Source organism: Sorex fumeus, unplaced genomic scaffold, assembly GCF_029834395.1.
Source record: "Sorex fumeus unplaced genomic scaffold, SorFum_2.1 ptg000002l, whole genome shotgun sequence".
Classification (NCBI taxonomy): Eukaryota; Metazoa; Chordata; class Mammalia; order Eulipotyphla; family Soricidae; genus Sorex; species Sorex fumeus.
In genome coordinates this window covers 21347395-21365116 of record NW_026606059.1, presented here as the reverse complement: position 1 = coordinate 21365116, position 17722 = coordinate 21347395, and the positions used below count along the sequence as shown (strand labels likewise).

Below are 17722 nucleotides of genomic sequence, written 5' to 3'. Positions count from 1 at the left end.
ACTACATAAAAAATGATGGTTTTTTTTAAAAAAGGACTTTTATTCCAAAAATAATGCTCTAGATGTAAAATGCAAAGGCATGAATTTAAGTCACAGTTTTTTGTATTATTTAGAAATGTGGTAATAATTAAGAGTTTTTTCATCTGAAAATAAGTATATTTTTGCCTCATATCAGTGGTATCAGATGAGGAGTAACAACAGTTGTGTTTTTAAAATAAAACCTTTAGTCCAGCCAGGAGTGATCCTGAGTGCAGAGCCAGAAGTACGTACGTGCTGTACACTGCTGGGTATGACCCGAAAACAAAAAAGAAAACAAAAATACACAGTATTTTAAATAAAGTGATATATACTAAAAGTAAAAGACAGTAGCCATGATTTTGAGACCACTAAATTATTTCTCTAACTACAATTTCTTTGCAGTCTTTTTCTTTTTGCAAGCTTTCCCTTAGGTAGATGTATGTTCAGCTCTAAGACTTTAAAGTAACAGAGAAACTATGTACCTTGTTCTCTAATAGTATAGAGCAGATAATGAAAATATAACTCACAGCACCAAATTACTTCAAGGTCAATTATGAACTTTATTCATAATTATAACATAATTAAGCAGCCAAGTTAAGTAGGAAAAAAAATAATGGATTGGGGTTTTGCAAGTCCTAAATTCCATCCAAGCACATAATATAGTTAACAATGTCGAAGAAACACAAATCACTAAAGCTCAGACACTTCTTCTGTAGAAACCTCAAGATTTTTCTTGCTTTTGTTTCTTGGGGCCACGCCTGGCAGTGCTCAAGGCTTACTTTCAGCTCTGTACTCAGGGATCGCTCCTCAGTACCTAGCCTTTGAACTATCACTCTAACTCAGGAAACTTGAGATTTTTTTTTAAGATTAGGTGTTAATATAATCAGGGAATAAGGAAATTCTCTGTGGGTACCGATGAAAGGTCATTAGTATATTTTTTCTCCTTTGTTCAGTTATAATTAATATATTTGTTTTGTTTGGGGGTCACACCTGGCAATAATCGGGGCTTACTCCTGACTCTGCACTCAGGGATCACTCCTGGCAGTGCTCAGAGAACCATATGGGTTGCCAGGGATCAAAGAGGGATTGTCCCAGTGCACGGCATATTCCTTTTCTGCTTTACTATCACTCCAGCCTTACATAACATACTTTTATTTAGCACTGAATTTATGCAAGGGAGTTGATTAGAGTAGTATGCAATGAAAGCATTAATAAATGGCAGTTTCTGTCTTGCCAGCATTATGATGTGTCTGCAGGAGTTCTCACAATCACAATCACAAATCATCCTGTTATTCGTCGATTGCCTGGAGCAGGCCCCAGTAACGTCTCCTTCATCCTAGCCCTGAGATTATATTCAAGGCTCTTTAGGAGAATGAGACCCATCATTGTTACTGGTATTTGGCATATTGGGTACGCCAAGGGGAGTTTGCCAGACTCTGCCCTGTGGGCAGGCTACATTCGGTAACCTGCCAGTTTGTCCAAAGTAGGAATGAGATAATAAGATGTCATAATAAGAGTTCTAACCTCTTTAATAATGCTAGATAGTATGTAGTGTCCTGAACAGTTACAAATCAGGCCTGGTGGACTACTAACTGAAGAGAGGGTGGAAAGAAGTCAAAGAGAAGATGAAATTTGGCTGAACTGTGAAGGCCGAACTTTGGTCAACAAGCGAACTTTTAAGGGGAGGGTATTCTGGGTGTAATAGGAGACTCAAGCAAATGTGGGCGCAGGAAAATTTTAGAAACATCCTGTGGCTTCTTCTGCAAATGATCAGGTATGAAAGTGAGTGACTGAAGTTAAAGCAACAAAAGTCATTTTCTTCCTGGCAGTAGAAAAATTTAGGAATAAATCTGGTTAAAACTATTCCTTTGTTTTACCCCTGTAAAGACTGGTTATAGCAAATAAAAATCGACATGACTAGTCAAGATTAGACATGGATATTAAGGGAAGAAATAATTAGGAATATATCATGGCATTTTGTTGAAACTTGTTTTTTGGTGGTAGTGGGAAGTTTTGTTGTCGTTGTTGGTGGTGGTTTGGGTTTGATTTTCGGTATTTTGGTCACACTGCAATGCTCATGTATGTTCAGACAAGTTACCTTCACTTCTGTTATGTCTCTCTAGTACTATGATGAATCTACTTTTATCTGCGTGTTTTCTTGCTGTCTTCTGTTATAAATTTGAACTTATTATGAAAAAAGTAAAAATATCCTTTCAGTAGGAAGATATTTATATGTATCCTTATATGTGGGTGCTTGGAAGAACAGTCTAGACAAGACATGTGTACTTTCATACTGTTTATGCTAAGGAATTAGAAGTTGTGAAATTAGACGTGTTATTCAAGTCAGAAAGTAAAAAAAGGTTGAGGGATGATTCTAAATTCCTAGAAACCTTGCCCTTGTTTCAACAATTTTTTTTCTTTCCTTTTTGGGTCACACCCAGCGATGCACAGGGCTTACTCCTGGCTTTGCACTCAGGAATTACTCCTGGTGGTGCTCGGGGGACCATATGGGATGCTAGGAATCGAACCCTGGTTAGCTGCGTGCAAGGCAAATATCCTACCCACTGTGCTATCACTCCAGCCCCTCAACAGTTTCTTCTTAGGAAATGAAATCTGTTAATACAAATGAGATATGGGATGAAATCAAAATATTTAATGGATGCTAAGAAAGTAGTATACTTTTTACTGGGGAGAGGGTTCTTATTGGTTCTACTTTTGTTTTTGTTTTTTATTTTATGTTATTTTGCATTTTGGGTCACACCCGGCGATGCACAGGGTTACTCCTGGCTCTGCACTCAGGAGTTACTCCTGGCGGTGCTCAGGGGACCATATGGGATGCTGAGAATCGAACCCGGGTCGGCCGCATGCAAGGCAGACGCCCTACCCGCAGTGCTATCTCTCCAGCCCCTTTATTTTGTTTTTGTTTTGAGTCCTTAGTGGTGCTCAGGACTTACTCCTGCCTCTGCCCCCAAGGATCACTCCTGGCAGGCTCAGAGGATCATGAGGGGTGCCTGGTATTAAACTGGGGGAACCAAGCTCAAAGCAAGAGCCCTGCCCACTGTACTATCGATCCAGCACCAGTTTGGTTTTTTTTCTTTTCTTTTTGGGTCACACCCCACAGGGGTTACTCCTGGCTTATGTACTCAGAAACTACTCCAGATGGTGCTCGGGGGGACCATCCGGATGCTGGGAATCAAACCCAGGTTGGCTGTGTGCAAGGCAAACTCCCTACCCGCTGCTGTGCTAGCTATCGCTCCAGCCCCTGTTTTGTGTTTTTAATCAGCACCAACCTCCATATGCAGGACATTATGTTAGACACTTTAACTACAAAATTCAAATAGGAGTCAGAGAAATGGTACGGTGATTAAGGATTCCTTTGCATATGGTTTCCAGGAATGATTCTTGAGCACAGAGCCAGGAGTAAGTCCTAAGCACTGCTGTATGTTCCCCAAAATTAAACAAACATAATTCAAATTATTTTATGGACACCTTGAAATCTATATATCTTTATTACAATTTAATGATGAAGGATTGAGTATGGAGAGATTAGACTGAATATAGAAAGTAAATGGGGAAGATCTAGAAAAATACAGTTGTGTCTGATTCTTTTGCCAATAATCCTCGTTCTATAATTTACTATTGGTACTAGAGGAGTTTCAGTACATATAGCTGACAGTAACATAAATTGTACAAAAGTAAGATAGGGCATACTGCCAAAAGGCTTCAGCATAAAGTTCATGGTATATATCATTTTAATAATATATATATGAGAGTAATCCCCATGAAATATAAAAATCAATGAAACACAAAAATTCTGAAGTTTGTTCAAAGAAATTAAGAAAATTAATTTCTGAACATTTTTGAGAACTATAATGGAAGGAATATGTCAATGCAAAAAATATCTAAAGTATGAGGAAAGGATAGTTAAATGGAGTTGATTCATTTATTTTAGTAATAGAAGATTTGAATGTGTTCACCAAACTTGAAGGATAAGTTCAAAGGAGAAGACTCAAATTACTGAGGAGAAAACAAATGGATAAAACAAGATTTCCTAGAAAATGATCGGAAAAAGCTAGTTAATCTAGAAAAAAGTTGTTTACTGTAAATAGACTTCAGAAAGAAATCTCAGACAATTTGAAGCAGATGTGCTTTATTTTCTCAGAAAATGAAGATGGAGTCATCTCTTAAACGATGGTGTATGATTGAGTGGAATAGAAAGGGTTTGTAACACTTCCCAGAGTGTTTGGGGGGGGGGCAGTGAGAGGGGCGTATAAGAAAGAATCAACTAGAAGTGGACATTAGTTGGCATGAACCACTCAGTCTATTCCAATAATGGATTAAAAATTTCTAGTGGAGCCAATTGACACAATTTTATGAGTTTTACTGCTAACACTCAGGCCACCATGTGATGCAATCAGAGAGAAAGGCCCCACGTGTTATTTTTTGGCGTAAGGCTTAGGAAAGCCAAGGTGACAAATAGTTCAATTTTCATTTCGTTTTTCAGGCACATTTGGCTGTGGTTAAAGTCCCCTACCCGTTCTCTGCTCTTTGCTCAGGTCATTCCTGAGAGTGCTCAGGAGTCCAAGGGTGATATATTGAACCAGTGTGCAAAGCATGCATTTTATTTAGCCTGGTGAGCGTTCTCTCAGGCCTCTCAAGGGGATTTTACACCATACATGAAATGGTGTGATTAATCGAGGATGGTACTGAAAAAACTAAGATAAAAGACTAAGAAAAAATGAAGAAAACTAAGATAAGATAAAAAGTGTTTGGAAAATTCAGATGCATTTGGTCTGATGAACAGACTCATTAATAATAAGAGAGAAAGAAAAAGAAAAGTCCAGTGGAGATAAAGAAGAGAATTTTTTCCATGGGTTTTTATGGGGCCACTCCTGTGATGCTCAGGGGTTACTCCTGGCTTTATACGCAGGAATTACTCCTGGTGGAGCTTTGAGGATGGATGAGTTGGCACAGATGGAACCCAAGTTGGCTGTGTGCAAAGCAAATGCTGTATGCACTCTAATCCAAAAGAAAGTTTTAAAACTCAAGTTTATTTGGGGGAATTCTTTTGTTCTGTGTTGGGAGGTGGCATTCCTGGTGGTACTCAGAGTTTACTCCTGGAATCTGTCTAAGGGATCACTCCTGGCAATGTTCACAGAGGTAGTATGCATGCAAGGCACGTGCCTTGCCTACTATATTATCTCCAGATAAATCAGCATCATTATTAGGTCTTGAATAGACTGTTCTATTGATATTGACACATTTTGGTAAAATGTTATCTTAATGTTTAGGTCCTGAAGATGCGGCAGTGGGGGAAGTGACTCTCCCAAAGAAGAGGGTCTCAGAGGTGCCTCACAAATCAAGCTGTAGTTCTTCCTTTGGGCAGATTCGCAATTATGTTGCAGGTCACCTGATTCTTGGTTGTACCTGAAGTCCCCCTTAACCTCAACTGCACAGAAACTGGTCCTCAAGTTCTCAGGGAAGCATAGACTCAGGCTGAAATGAGGAAATTGCTCTTTGCAGGAAAGGAAAGTCAGTTTGATCCTTTTACTGGGATTTTCAGAGTCTTCCCTAATAGAAAAGACTTTCTGTAGATTATGAATAATGAAGACAAGTTGGTTTCTCTAGAGAAATATGGGTGTTGGGGGGGGGGAGTGTGGACCACGTGTGTGTGTGTTGAGGGGGGGTGGTTACAAACCCTGACTTCAGCAGAGGGACAAGGCCAGAGAGTCGTGCACATCTCAGATTCCAAAGGAGACAAATTTCCAAGAGAGAATGCACCACTTGCTTTACAAAAGTGATTTTGTAGTAGAAATTTCTTCAAACTGCCCAGACTGGTGCTTTGTTGCTTGCCAGGATGTGGCCTGTGGAAAGAGTGTTGCATTCTTAATGGTCTTTCCCATAATATTTGCAATGTTCCAACACCCTTCCCTACACCACCAATGTTATTACACATTTCCCACCACCAATGTCCCCAGTGGGCTTGAGCGATAGCACAGCGGTAGGGTATTTGCCTTGCGCGCAGCTGGCCTGGCCGAGCCAGGTTCGATTTCTCCACCCCTCTCGGAGAGCCCGGCAAGCTGCTGAGAGTATCTCACCCGCAAAGAGTATCTCACGGCAAAGCCTGGCCAGCTACCCATGGCATTTTTAATATGCCAAACACAGTAACAAGTCTCACAATGAAGACGTTACTGGGCCCACTCTAGCAAATTGATGAATAACTGGAGGACCATGAATGTCCCCAGTTTCCCTCCTGCCACCCTCAACACCCACTCACCCCACCCCCAGCCAGCCTATCTCTCTGGTAGGCACTTTTCTTCTCTCTCACTCCCACTCTCTTTCTCTCTCTTACCTTTTGGGCATTATGGTTTGCAATATAAGTACTGAAAGGTTATGAGGTTTATCCCTTTATCACCTTTCAGCACTCAGTTCTTGTCCAGAGTGATCACTTCCAGCTATTACTGTCATAATGGACTTCTCTATCCTAACTGCCCTTCCCTCTCCACTGCATGTAGCAAGTTTCCAACTCTGGTCCCATCCTATTGGCCTCTGTTTCTACTGCCCTTGGCTTTTAGTCTCCTACTATGATTATTTATACCCTACAACTGAGTACAATCATTCTTTGTCTGTTCCCTCTCCTTCTGACTCATTTCATTCAGCATGATACTCTCTATGCCCATCCATTGATAAGCACATTTCATGATTTTATTTTTTCTGGTAACTGCATTGCATTCTATTGTGTAGATGTACCGTAGCTTCTTTATCCAGTCACTTGTTCTCGGGCACTCATACAGTTTCCACATTCTGGCTATTGTGAATAATGCTGCAATGAACATAGATGTGCAGATGGCTTATCTGTTGTGTGTTTTTTCGGGTCCTTGGGGTATATTCCCAGAAGTCATATTGCTGGGTCATATGGAAGCTCGATTTCTAGTTTTTTGAGGAATGCCCATATTGTTTTCCAAAAGGGCTGGACCAGTCAGCATTCCCACCAACAATGAAGAGTTCCTTCCTCCCCGCAGCCATACCAGCACTTGTTATTCTTGTTCTTTTTGATGTGTGCCAGTCTCTGTGGCTTAAGATGATATCTCATTATTGTCTTTATTTGCATCACCCTGATGATTAGTATTGTAGAGCAATTTTTTTTCACATGCCTTTTGGCCATGTACGTTTCTTCTTTGAGGAAATTTGTGTTCGTTTCTTTTCCACACTTTTTGATGGAATCGGATGTTTTTTCCTTGTCAAGTTCTACCTGTGCCTTATATATCTTTCACATTAATCACTTATCAGATAGGTATTGGGTAAATATTTTATTCTATTACATGGACTGTCTCTGCATTTTGATCACTGTTTCTTTTGATGTGCAGAAGCTTATTAAGCTTAATGTAGTCCCATTTGTTTATCTTTGCTTCTACTTGCTTGGTCAGTGATGCTTCATCTTTGAGGATGCCTTTAGCTTTTCTTGGGACCATTTAGTCCTTTTACTGAGCAGATCCACCCCTTTCGGTGGTACTTTAGTTTTTCATTCTGAGTGGAGCCTTCATACCTTTGGGCAATTTCAGAGTTGGTGAAAAACTTTACATCACACCTGGGCATTATTTATTCCCTAAAAATTTAACACCAGGAGTCTTTCCCTGTCTACTTGACTATAACAAATGTAATGTATGTTATTCTAATGTTCTGTTCAAGTCAGTAAATTAAAAACATTAATCATTATTTTACGTCTTAGTATTCATATCTCTTTGGACATAAATTTAAATAACAAGTTAGGACATAAATTTAAGTAAAGAAAAAAATAAATGTTTATTTCATTTTTGGTGAGAGTTTGGGCCATTCCTGGCAGTACTTGGGAGTTATTCCTGCCTCTGTGCTCAGTGGGTGCTCCCAGTGGTGCTGGGGTTTGACTCATATGTACAAGAAAATGAGACAGGATTGGGCACTTGCAAGGCAATTGCCTTAACTTCTGTACTATCTCTCTTCCCAAGAAATTAAGTATTTCCATTTAGTGATATCCGGCTAATATTTAGATCTCATATTTTGCCTTGGAAATTTCTTCATTTTTTGTAGGTATTTATATCACCAACTTTGTTTGGGAAACCTTACTTCCAGTGACTCCTTTGTGAATTGAAATGATTAATTTTAAGATTCAGGAAGAATCATTGTTATTGATGTCAATCCGTAACTTACAAGGGGCTCACAGAATACCTTTATCCCTAGACTGGGAGACATAGTTGATCACTTTCACCATTTAACATTGATAGAGCTGATTCAAAGCAGACCACTTGACAGCGTCACCGTTCTTAGATTTTACAAGTAATACACTGCTGACACGTAGGCTGAACCACTTCTGTGTTACTCTCCACCTTGGGTTGCTACCAATCCCAATTCTTCTCTCTGGAGATGAATATTAACTAAAATAATGTTAAAACAGAGAATCTCATCTCTAAACCAGTCCACAAACCATGAAATGCATGCTAGATCTGTTCCCCTATGGTTACTTACATAAATAAAATATGTTTATTGTAATTTTTTACATATTGTCTTTGACTGCTTTTGAACTACAATGACAGATTTGAAGTTGGGATAAGTAGCATACAATCTGCATATCCTAAAATATTTCAGTATGCCAGGACCTTAACAGAAAACTAACTCCCCCTGATTCTTTTTTTTTCCCCCTTTATTTTATTTTATTTTTTTAAAGTTGTAGATTTACAGTTTTTTGTGCTTTGGTTTCAATTATACAATGATCAGATACCCATCCCTCCACCAGTGCCCATTTTCCACCACCATGGATAATATCCCTCCCACCCCCATCCCCCCATCCCCCCTGTCTCTGTGGCAGGGCAATCCCCTGTGTTCTCTCTCTCCTTTTGCTCCCCCTGATTCTTAATCTAAATTTTTAGATCACTGATTTAAAAAAGATATCACGCATCACTTGCTTTGTGAATCTGTAAGCAAAATCACCATTTCATATTCATATTGTATGCCAGTAACAAGTGTTTATTAAATATTTAATTTGCTTACCATTAATGGATATTATGTTTCTCTCTTTTCTCTCCCTCTGTAGCCCCTGCTATGTGGATATTTGTTAGCAATGACTGATGTGGAAACTACATATGCAGATTTTATTGCTTCAGGAAGAACAGGTAGAAGAAATGCAATACATGATATCCTGGTTTCCTCGGCAAGTGGCAACAGCAATGAATTAGCATTGAAATTAGCAGGTCTTGATATCAACAAGACAGGTGAGTTGGGGGAATAGCACTGTCCTCCCGTTGTTGATCGATTTGCTCGAGCAGGCCCAGTAACGTCTCCATCGTAAGACTTGGTGTTACTGTGTTTGGCATATTGAATACGTCATAGGCAGCTTGCCAAGCTTGTCATGGGGTCGAGATACTCTTGGTAGCTTGCCGGGCTCTCCAAGAAGGGCAGAGGAATCAAGCCCGACTCAGTTGGGCCAGCTGCATGCAAGGCAAACGCCCTATCGCTGTGCTATCGCTCTAGCCCAGTTGGGGGAATAAATCTATGAAATTGAAATGATTGTTGCACGTCATTAAGATTAATATCTAAAAATTCCCCAGTTAAATATTATAAATAGTCTAAAACAGATGAAAAGTTAGGGATGAATTTCTTACTCATTGCCATTTATTTTCAGTGATTTTCTTTGCAGAGGTTCCTATTCAAATACAGAGTTCTAACTTTAATTTTATTAATGTAATCAAAACTTTTATTTTCAATTTTATTGTCAATATGAGATCCCCCCACACACACACCAAATCAGAAAAAAGATTTTATATAAGAAGGGAAAGGGCACGAAGCCTTCCATGGTATGAGATGAGGTCGCACAAGTGGGATTCCCTTAAGTTTCTTATGTATGATACTTAATAATGCTGGAACTAATATTGCTGATAGTATTGGCTGTTTGTAACATATCACTGACTTAGGTATTGAACATGCTTCATAAGTAAGCGGATAGACCTCAATTCCAAGACCATTTAAAAATAAATGGGTCCATTTCAAAATAAATAGAACAAATTAAGAATGGAAATAAAGTAACTTTGTGTAATAAACTCTTAGGTAAAGAGATCTTCAAGTTTTCCTCTATGTTTAAATAAGTTTGTAAAAAAATCTTTGTACTCTAGACCTTGTCATATTTTGGGGTCTAATTAACCATTGTAAAGAGAAAACGAGGTTTACATTTCAGTATATGTTAGTATTTCTGAGTATTTGAGTTAAGTCCTCTGTTAGTTTCTTTATTTGTATCTGTTCCAAGTATCACAGTTGAAAACTTGACTGAAAGTAAAAACCTTTAAAGTAAAAGGAATTCAAACTTAAGAAACCACATTTTGTATACGTGGAAAAATTCTTTGAGACTTTGACTCATGGTGACCACTAAATATTAACTTCAGTCACCCTACCCTTTGTTGTCTTTGCAATGCTAACGTTGACAGTAAATTGCAGTGCTCCGGAGGTTGAACACCTGTGGCTCCAGAATTTTGTTTGGCCATGTTTGATGGTATCGATGATGAAATTTGTGGTCTCAGGCACCCTTAATAGTGAGTGACATTTGGGCCCTCAATATTACTTCTCTAAGAGATTTTTTTATGGCATAGCCTTGCCGTTGTAGAAAATAGAGCTAGAGGAGATGTGTGTGTGTGTGTGTGTGTGTGTGTGTGTGTGTGTGTGTGTGTGTGTCTATATAGAGAGACTTTTGCATCTTTTAGATATCCTTGATTCTCTATCATTACTACCAAGAGTTACTTACAAAGCAGCTTTGATAAAGATTTTAGGGAATGAATCTAATTTGGCAGAGCATCTGTGGCAAGCAAATCATTTTTTAATTTATATTTTTATTAAGACTCTGTGATTTACAAAGTTGTTTCTAATAGAGTTTTTTCAACACCAATCCCACCACCAATGTTTCCCTTCCACCAGTGTTCCCAGATTCGCAAATACTTTTTTTAAGAATTAAAAATTTGCTAATTTGTTTACTAAAATTTTTATTTTAGGGGCCAGAGGGGTAGTAAATAGGTTAAGGTAGTTGCCTTAGTTGCCTTGCATGCTGCTAACAGCCCATATGAGCCACCAAGTGTCACCCCAGGAGTGATCCCCGAGTGCAGAGTCAAGAGAAAGCCCTGAGTACATCTGGGTGTGTCCCCAAAACCCCCAAAAAATGTATATTAATATTCCATTCAAAATAATATGCATTGATTTTAGGAACTCTTAATATTAGTGCATTTTATACTGTTATTTATTTTCATATGTACACTTAAATTAAGACTTATTAGCCCCTAGATATTGCTTATTATAAGATAATATGTTAAATTATTATATAGATTTAAATAATGAATAGGCACTTTATAGTAAAATATAATGACGCAATTGTATTTATGTTAATTAGTCATTAAATAATTAAAATAATTCAAATATCTGTTTACCCAATTATTTATTTATTTATTTATTTATTGAATCACCATGGGAAAGGTTACAAAGCTTTCAGGTTTAGGCCTCAGTCATGCAAATATCAAACACATTTCCCTTTACCAAAACTTATTTTTTACCATGAAGAACCCCAATAAAACCCCACCTCCCGCCCCTCCCAGTCCCTGTGGGGCAGATGAATTCTAGTTAACACTCTATCTGCTTTGATTAGATTCATTGTTTCAATAAAAGATTCACCACTATTATTTAGAGTTTACCCCCCCCCCCAAATCAGACATGCTGACAAAGCATTGTGAAGTGATTTGCTTTCTACAGCTGGGTTCAAGAATTATATGTTGGTTTTGGATTTCTGCTATTTTACTTATTGACCCTGGAAGTATTTCTACTGAAAGTCAGATAGTTAAGAAATCGGTTTCTGTGCTCTGGAGTCGTGGCCGTGCTAGAGAGCCGCTAGTGGGGGGCAACTGGTGGCCTCGGTAGGGCGTGAAGGGCGGACCGAAACGCCCCCCTTCCCATGAGGTTTTAGTCTCCCCCAGTCCCCCGGCTCATACCTGCTGTCCACAAGGCTCCCATGCGGCCACCATCTTTCTTTCCAGAGAGGAGAAGACGACTGGGGCAACACCCTTTCCCCTCCGGACAGACCTGATGGCCTGGATTAACGCATAGTCCATTCACTTTTCTGCTCCAAGCTGCCGGGTTCTGCATTAAGTCCTTGTGCTTCTGGGGCCGTGGCCGTGCTGGAGAGCCGCTCGCGGGGGGCAACTGGTGACCTCGGTAGGGCGTGAAGGACGGACCGGAACGCCCCCCTTCCCATGAGGTTTTAGTCGCCCCCACACCCCCGGCTCATACCTGCTGTCCACAAGGCTCCCATGCGGCCACCATCTTTCTTTCCAGAGAGGAGAAGGCGACTGGGGCAACACCCTTTCCCCTCCGGACAGACCTGATGGCCTGGATTAACGCATAGTCCTTTCACTTTTCTGCTCCAAGCTGCCGGGTTCTGCATTAAGTCATACCTGGCAATGCACAAGGGTTACTCCTGACTCTGCACTCAGGAGTTACTCCTGGCCGTGCTCAGGGGACCATATGGGATGCTGGGAATCGAACCCGGGTCGGCCGCATGCAAGGCAAACGCCCTACCTGCTGTGCTATCTCTCCAGCCCCTATCTAAATTTTTTTTAAAAAAAACATTTATACATGTTAGTTGCAATGTTCTAGACCCTTAAATTTGGGTTTTTTTAATCATAAATTCTAGATCTAGGCAAAATACAGCATTAATTTCTCATTATAAGTATAAGAAACCAATAATAACAGTGTAATATAAAAGTCTAAAATACAAAAACTAACAAATAGAATGAAATATCACTGATAATTCTGCAAGATTTCCTTTGTGTGCCTGAATATTTTCATTATTTTTGCTTGCTGCCCACAGTAGAACCTGGCAAGCTCCCCATGGTATATTCTATATGCCAAAAACAGTAACAACAAATCTCACAATGGAGACGTTACTGGTGCCCACTTGCGCAAATGGATGAACAACGGGACAAAAGTGCTACAGTGCTACTCAACAATATTGGTGGCCCATATTAACTCTTGACTTACTAAGAATTTATCTAACCGAGTCACACTCTGTATTCACAGCATTATGCTCGGCACTGAGAATTGTCCTCAGGTACCTAGATAGTTCTAACCTCTTAGAAATCATTTTCTCTTCTCATATTTATGCAACCACTTTTATCCTCAAATATTCTACTGTCTTAGATTGTCCTAATTTAACTTCATTGCATTCATTACTGAAACTAGTTCTCTTGAATTCTCAGTGAATGCTCAACTGTTCTTGTCATATTTGGACCATCTGCACTAAGAATGAAAGCAGTGCATAGAAATGATAAACAATTCTTGGGGCCAGAGCGATGGTATAGCAGATTGGGTACTTGCCGTGCACACAGCCATCCCTGGTTTGATCTCCACCATCCCATATGGTTCCCTGAGCACCCCCAGGAGTAGTTCCTGAATGCAAAGCCAGCAGTACCCCCTGAGGATCGCCAGGTGTGATTCAAAATGAAAAAAAAATTGATCAGGTCGTTGGATTTTTTTTTTAATTTATTGAATCACGGTGAGAATAGTCACAAAGCCTTTCAGTTCAAATCTTGGTCAGTCATACAATGATCAAACACCTGTCCCTTCACCAATGCACATTTTCCACCACCAAGAACCAAGAACCCCGGTATACCCCCCTCCCACCCACCCCACCTGTGTGGCAGATTTACAGTTTACTCTCTCTATCTCTCTACGTTGATCACATCAAATATTATGACAAAAGACCCAACATTATTATTTGGAATTTTCCCCAACATTCAGACCTGCCAAAAAGACATTATTAGATCATTTGTTTTCTATTGCTGATTTTGAAGAGCATATGATGTCCTGTGGCCACAATAGCAGCCACGCAAATTTGGATTTCTGATACTTTAGTAATAAACCTAGAGGGATTACTGCCCAAAGCCCCTGCGTTCGAGATTGGTTTGTGTGCCTCTGGGATCATGGTCGTTCAGAAGCTGGAGGAGGCATTTGAGGGTGGCAACCCGGAGCATTGTTATGGTGGGGAGCACGACCAATTCCACCCCCCCATCCCACGAGGCCCCACGTGCCTCATCAATACAGTCTCATACCTGGCTGTTCATTAGGCTCTAAAAGATGCAGGCCACCATGCCGTCACCGCAAGGGGTGGGGGGGGGCAGAAGGAGGGACAGACACCCTTCATCTCCTAGGGTGGCATAGCACCATAACTAAATGCACAGTCCAGATGCATTTCGGTTGGGCATTATATTTTGCTCAGATTTTCCCACCACCATTCAAGCCTGTTTTTCAGGGACAAACGCTAGATCATTTACTTTCCATTGATCACTTTGCATATCAGGAAACTGTAGCACTGTAGCACTGTCCTCTCGTTCTTCATCGATTTGCTCAAGCGGGTACCATTAACATCTCCATTGTGAGATTTCTTGTTACTGATTTTGGCTTATGGAATACGCCACGGGGGAGCTTGCCAGGCTCTGCTCTGCAGGCGGGATACTCTCGGTACCGTTAGTATAAAATAAAAATTTTAAGTATCCAATACTTAGCAGTCATGAGAAAAACAGTTACAAATTCTTCCCAGTTTTGATTTCAGTCTAATGATTCTTCTGTTTCTAAAATCTGTCTTAATGGTATTTGAGAGCCATTATATTACTATGAGATTTCCTGCTATTTGTCAGAAGCATAGATGAGCACAAATTACTCTGAAATTTTAATGATTCTTGTTTGGAGCATATGACCCAAGTTCACAGGATCAGAATTAACCAGACCCTGAAATATTTGAGCTCGTAAGCGAGTACCAAGTAAACAAACACACCTGTCTCCTTGAGAACTTAACACTTCTGAAGTCTGTCTAAAATACCTGGTACCGGTAAGCGACATTCTTATTTAACCTTTACCCTTTATCTCTTACAGAAGGTGAAGAAGATGCACAGCGAAATTCAAAAGAACAAAGTGGGGAAACCCAGGGAGAAGCAGCAAAATCCGAAAGCTAACACTTCACTTTGCCCTGTAGCAGCACCTGACAATGTCTGAAGTCTCCACACCTGGCTGGAAGGCATTTGTTTCCAAGAGGGAAAAGAGGAGAAAGAGAATGGCTGTACTGCATCGCAGGAACCTGCTCATGACCGTGTTAAAAATGGGGGCAGAGGCGATGGCTGCAGACAGATTTTTCTCTACCTCTGTCATTAGCAATGGTTGAAATCATGTGGTTTGTGTTTGGATGCCATTTTTGCCTGGTTCCTTTCACTTGACCATATGATGAGAAGCTTATAGAGAGTAGCATCGACCTAGATGATGATTCTTCCTGTAGTGTCTGGCCCCTCATAATGTCAGAGGATTTAATTGTGTCTACTTGCAAAGGGTTGGTTGAACCGCAGAGTTTAACTCTCTGGCCTAAGTATTCACCCAGTAAAAGAACATCCAGAAAGCACTGTTTTCAGCATTACGTATCCGTGTGTTCTTGCTGTGTTCTTTACACTGTTTTTGTATTGTACAATATAGACACTCAGCACTGCCCCCTTCGACTGCTTATGAGAAACAAAAAATATGTACATTACTGTGAATTTTTATACCACTCATTTTTAAAAGGGCTGGATTTTTTCCTTCTTCATAGTGTGGTGGTGTACACAGGATAGAATGCACTTTTTAAAAACAATTTGATAAAAATTTGATCTTTCCCCTGATCGCTGTATCTTGATGAATTAAGTCCAGCGGGTTCACCAATCCTCTTGCATTAGTTTAAATATTCATTAATGTGAATATAATCTGAATTCACATGTTTCACCTGGGGTCTCTGCACAGATCAGAGAATTCAGTCTGCAAACAACTTCTCCCCAACTGGACAACTTTCACAACTAATGTTTTTATTAGGCGCTAGGGAAGATGCTAAATGAAATAATTTAATAATTATTTTATTATTATTAAAATAATACCAATGACTAGAAATATGCTCTTATGGAATCACATTTTTCACAAAGTTGTATATCACTACATAAATTAGGAGATAATTATCTCCACAAAACTGCAAGATATGGACAAAATGTTCTTTCTGCAATCGTGTGGACACCAATCACAAAAGCTAAGCCCTTGTGTTATGTTTTTCATATCTTTTTCAGTCCTATCAGATCCAAATGTTATTACATACTTTTTAATGTTTGTAAACTTTTACTAATCGTTGTGAATTGCATTCTGATACAACAATCATAATTAGAAGCTAACAAAATCCTTATTAATACTGTTGATCACCTCTGCTGTGTTTTCACATCATGGTTCCTATATGGAAAGTTTCTGTGAGTTGTGTAATCTCCCTGGTCAGTATTATGAAATCATTTATCAGTGGTAATAAATAAACATCCAGTAATATGCCAGTGGCTCATTAATTACTGGAAAAATAGGAGGCAACAGGAAGACCTTTTACAATAAAGATTCTACTAAACTGTCCTTGAGTCTTAGATACAGTCCAATGTTAAGTAGCTCAAAACATATCTGGATTATTCTACCCACATGGACACTCCAAAGCTTAGCCTTTTTGTAGATTCATGTAGGAAAAAAGGTAAGTCTGCCCTGACTCTCTGTACAGTATTTTTTCTAATGACTAGAATAAGGACATGGGCATTATTTAGTCTTTCATCAAATATTACTGAAGAAAATGTTCGGAGTGAGTCTTTCAGAGTCTAACAGAGACTTTCAGATCATAGAAAAAGAAAAGATTAAAATTTGGCCACATCATTCATTTAACTCTTAGATTTGAAATGCCAAGTTAATATTCAAACAAATCTACCCATGAATAGGGGAAATTTTTTTCGTACTGGTGGGGCAAAAATATGTTCCCAGAGGTATTTTAGACAGTCTCTAATAGTTTTTTTTATATATATCGAAGCCAGGGGACTGGAGAAGTAGTACAGCGGGTAGGGCACAAAGACATGTGGCTGACCCAAGTTCAATCCCTGACATCCCATATGGTCCCCCAAGCCCACCAGGAGTGATTCCTAAGTGCAGAGCCACGAGTAATCCCTGAGCATTGCTGGCTGTGGCCCCCAAACCAAAAAATTAAAAAATTTAAAAGTAAAATACCCAATATATAAAATTATGTTTTCAATACACTCATTTACAATTCTGAAAATTTTTCTTGTAAATCTGAAGTTCTCTTTAACCTTAAAGTTATGAAATTCAAAACTAATTTAATATGGTGTTGTGAAGTGTAGGATTAGTGCACAGTAAATATGGAGGGTGTATATTCTTCTGTGATATATTATTATTAATGCATGTGCTGTCATGCTTGTCTCTGAATATTTAATAATACAAAACTGTGAAGTCATATGGAGCTTTTGAATTCTTTTGACCTCTTACTGCTACTTCGTCTGCTGTATTTAAACCCAGAGGCATTCCTTAACTAGAAGATTAAAAATCTTTAAAAAATGCCCACATCTCACAAATGTTGCTTAGCAAAAGTTCACAATTTCTTTAAAATCAGATTTTACTTGCTAATCAATAAAATAAATGGAATTGTAAGGCTTTATAAAGATAGAAAGGGTAGAACACTAACACAAACTATTGGTTTAATATGCATTCAGTGCTTATTAAACAATCAAATTTATGCTAATCTCCTCTTTGCAGCATAGTCTCTCATTTAGTCCTCAAATAATTTGCTTACAGAGGTAGCTTGGCAGGGATCAAGCAGCGCTGC

The 17722-nt window shown here is 39.3% G+C and overlaps 1 protein-coding gene across 1 annotated transcript in view; it reads left to right on the top strand.

Moving 5' to 3' along the window:
- PKIA (cAMP-dependent protein kinase inhibitor alpha) overlaps positions 1 to 16476 on the top strand; it is a 41613-nt gene extending 25137 nt beyond the window's left edge. Inside the window, exons 2-3 of the mRNA XM_056110593.1 lie at positions 9086 to 9263; positions 14950 to 16476. Coding sequence (XP_055966568.1) covers positions 9113 to 9263; positions 14950 to 15029 — 231 coding nt within the window. The 5' untranslated portion in view covers positions 9086 to 9112 and the 3' untranslated portion in view covers positions 15030 to 16476. The remainder of the gene's footprint in view (positions 1 to 9085; positions 9264 to 14949) is intronic.
- The last annotated feature ends 1246 nt before the right edge of the window (positions 16477 to 17722 follow it).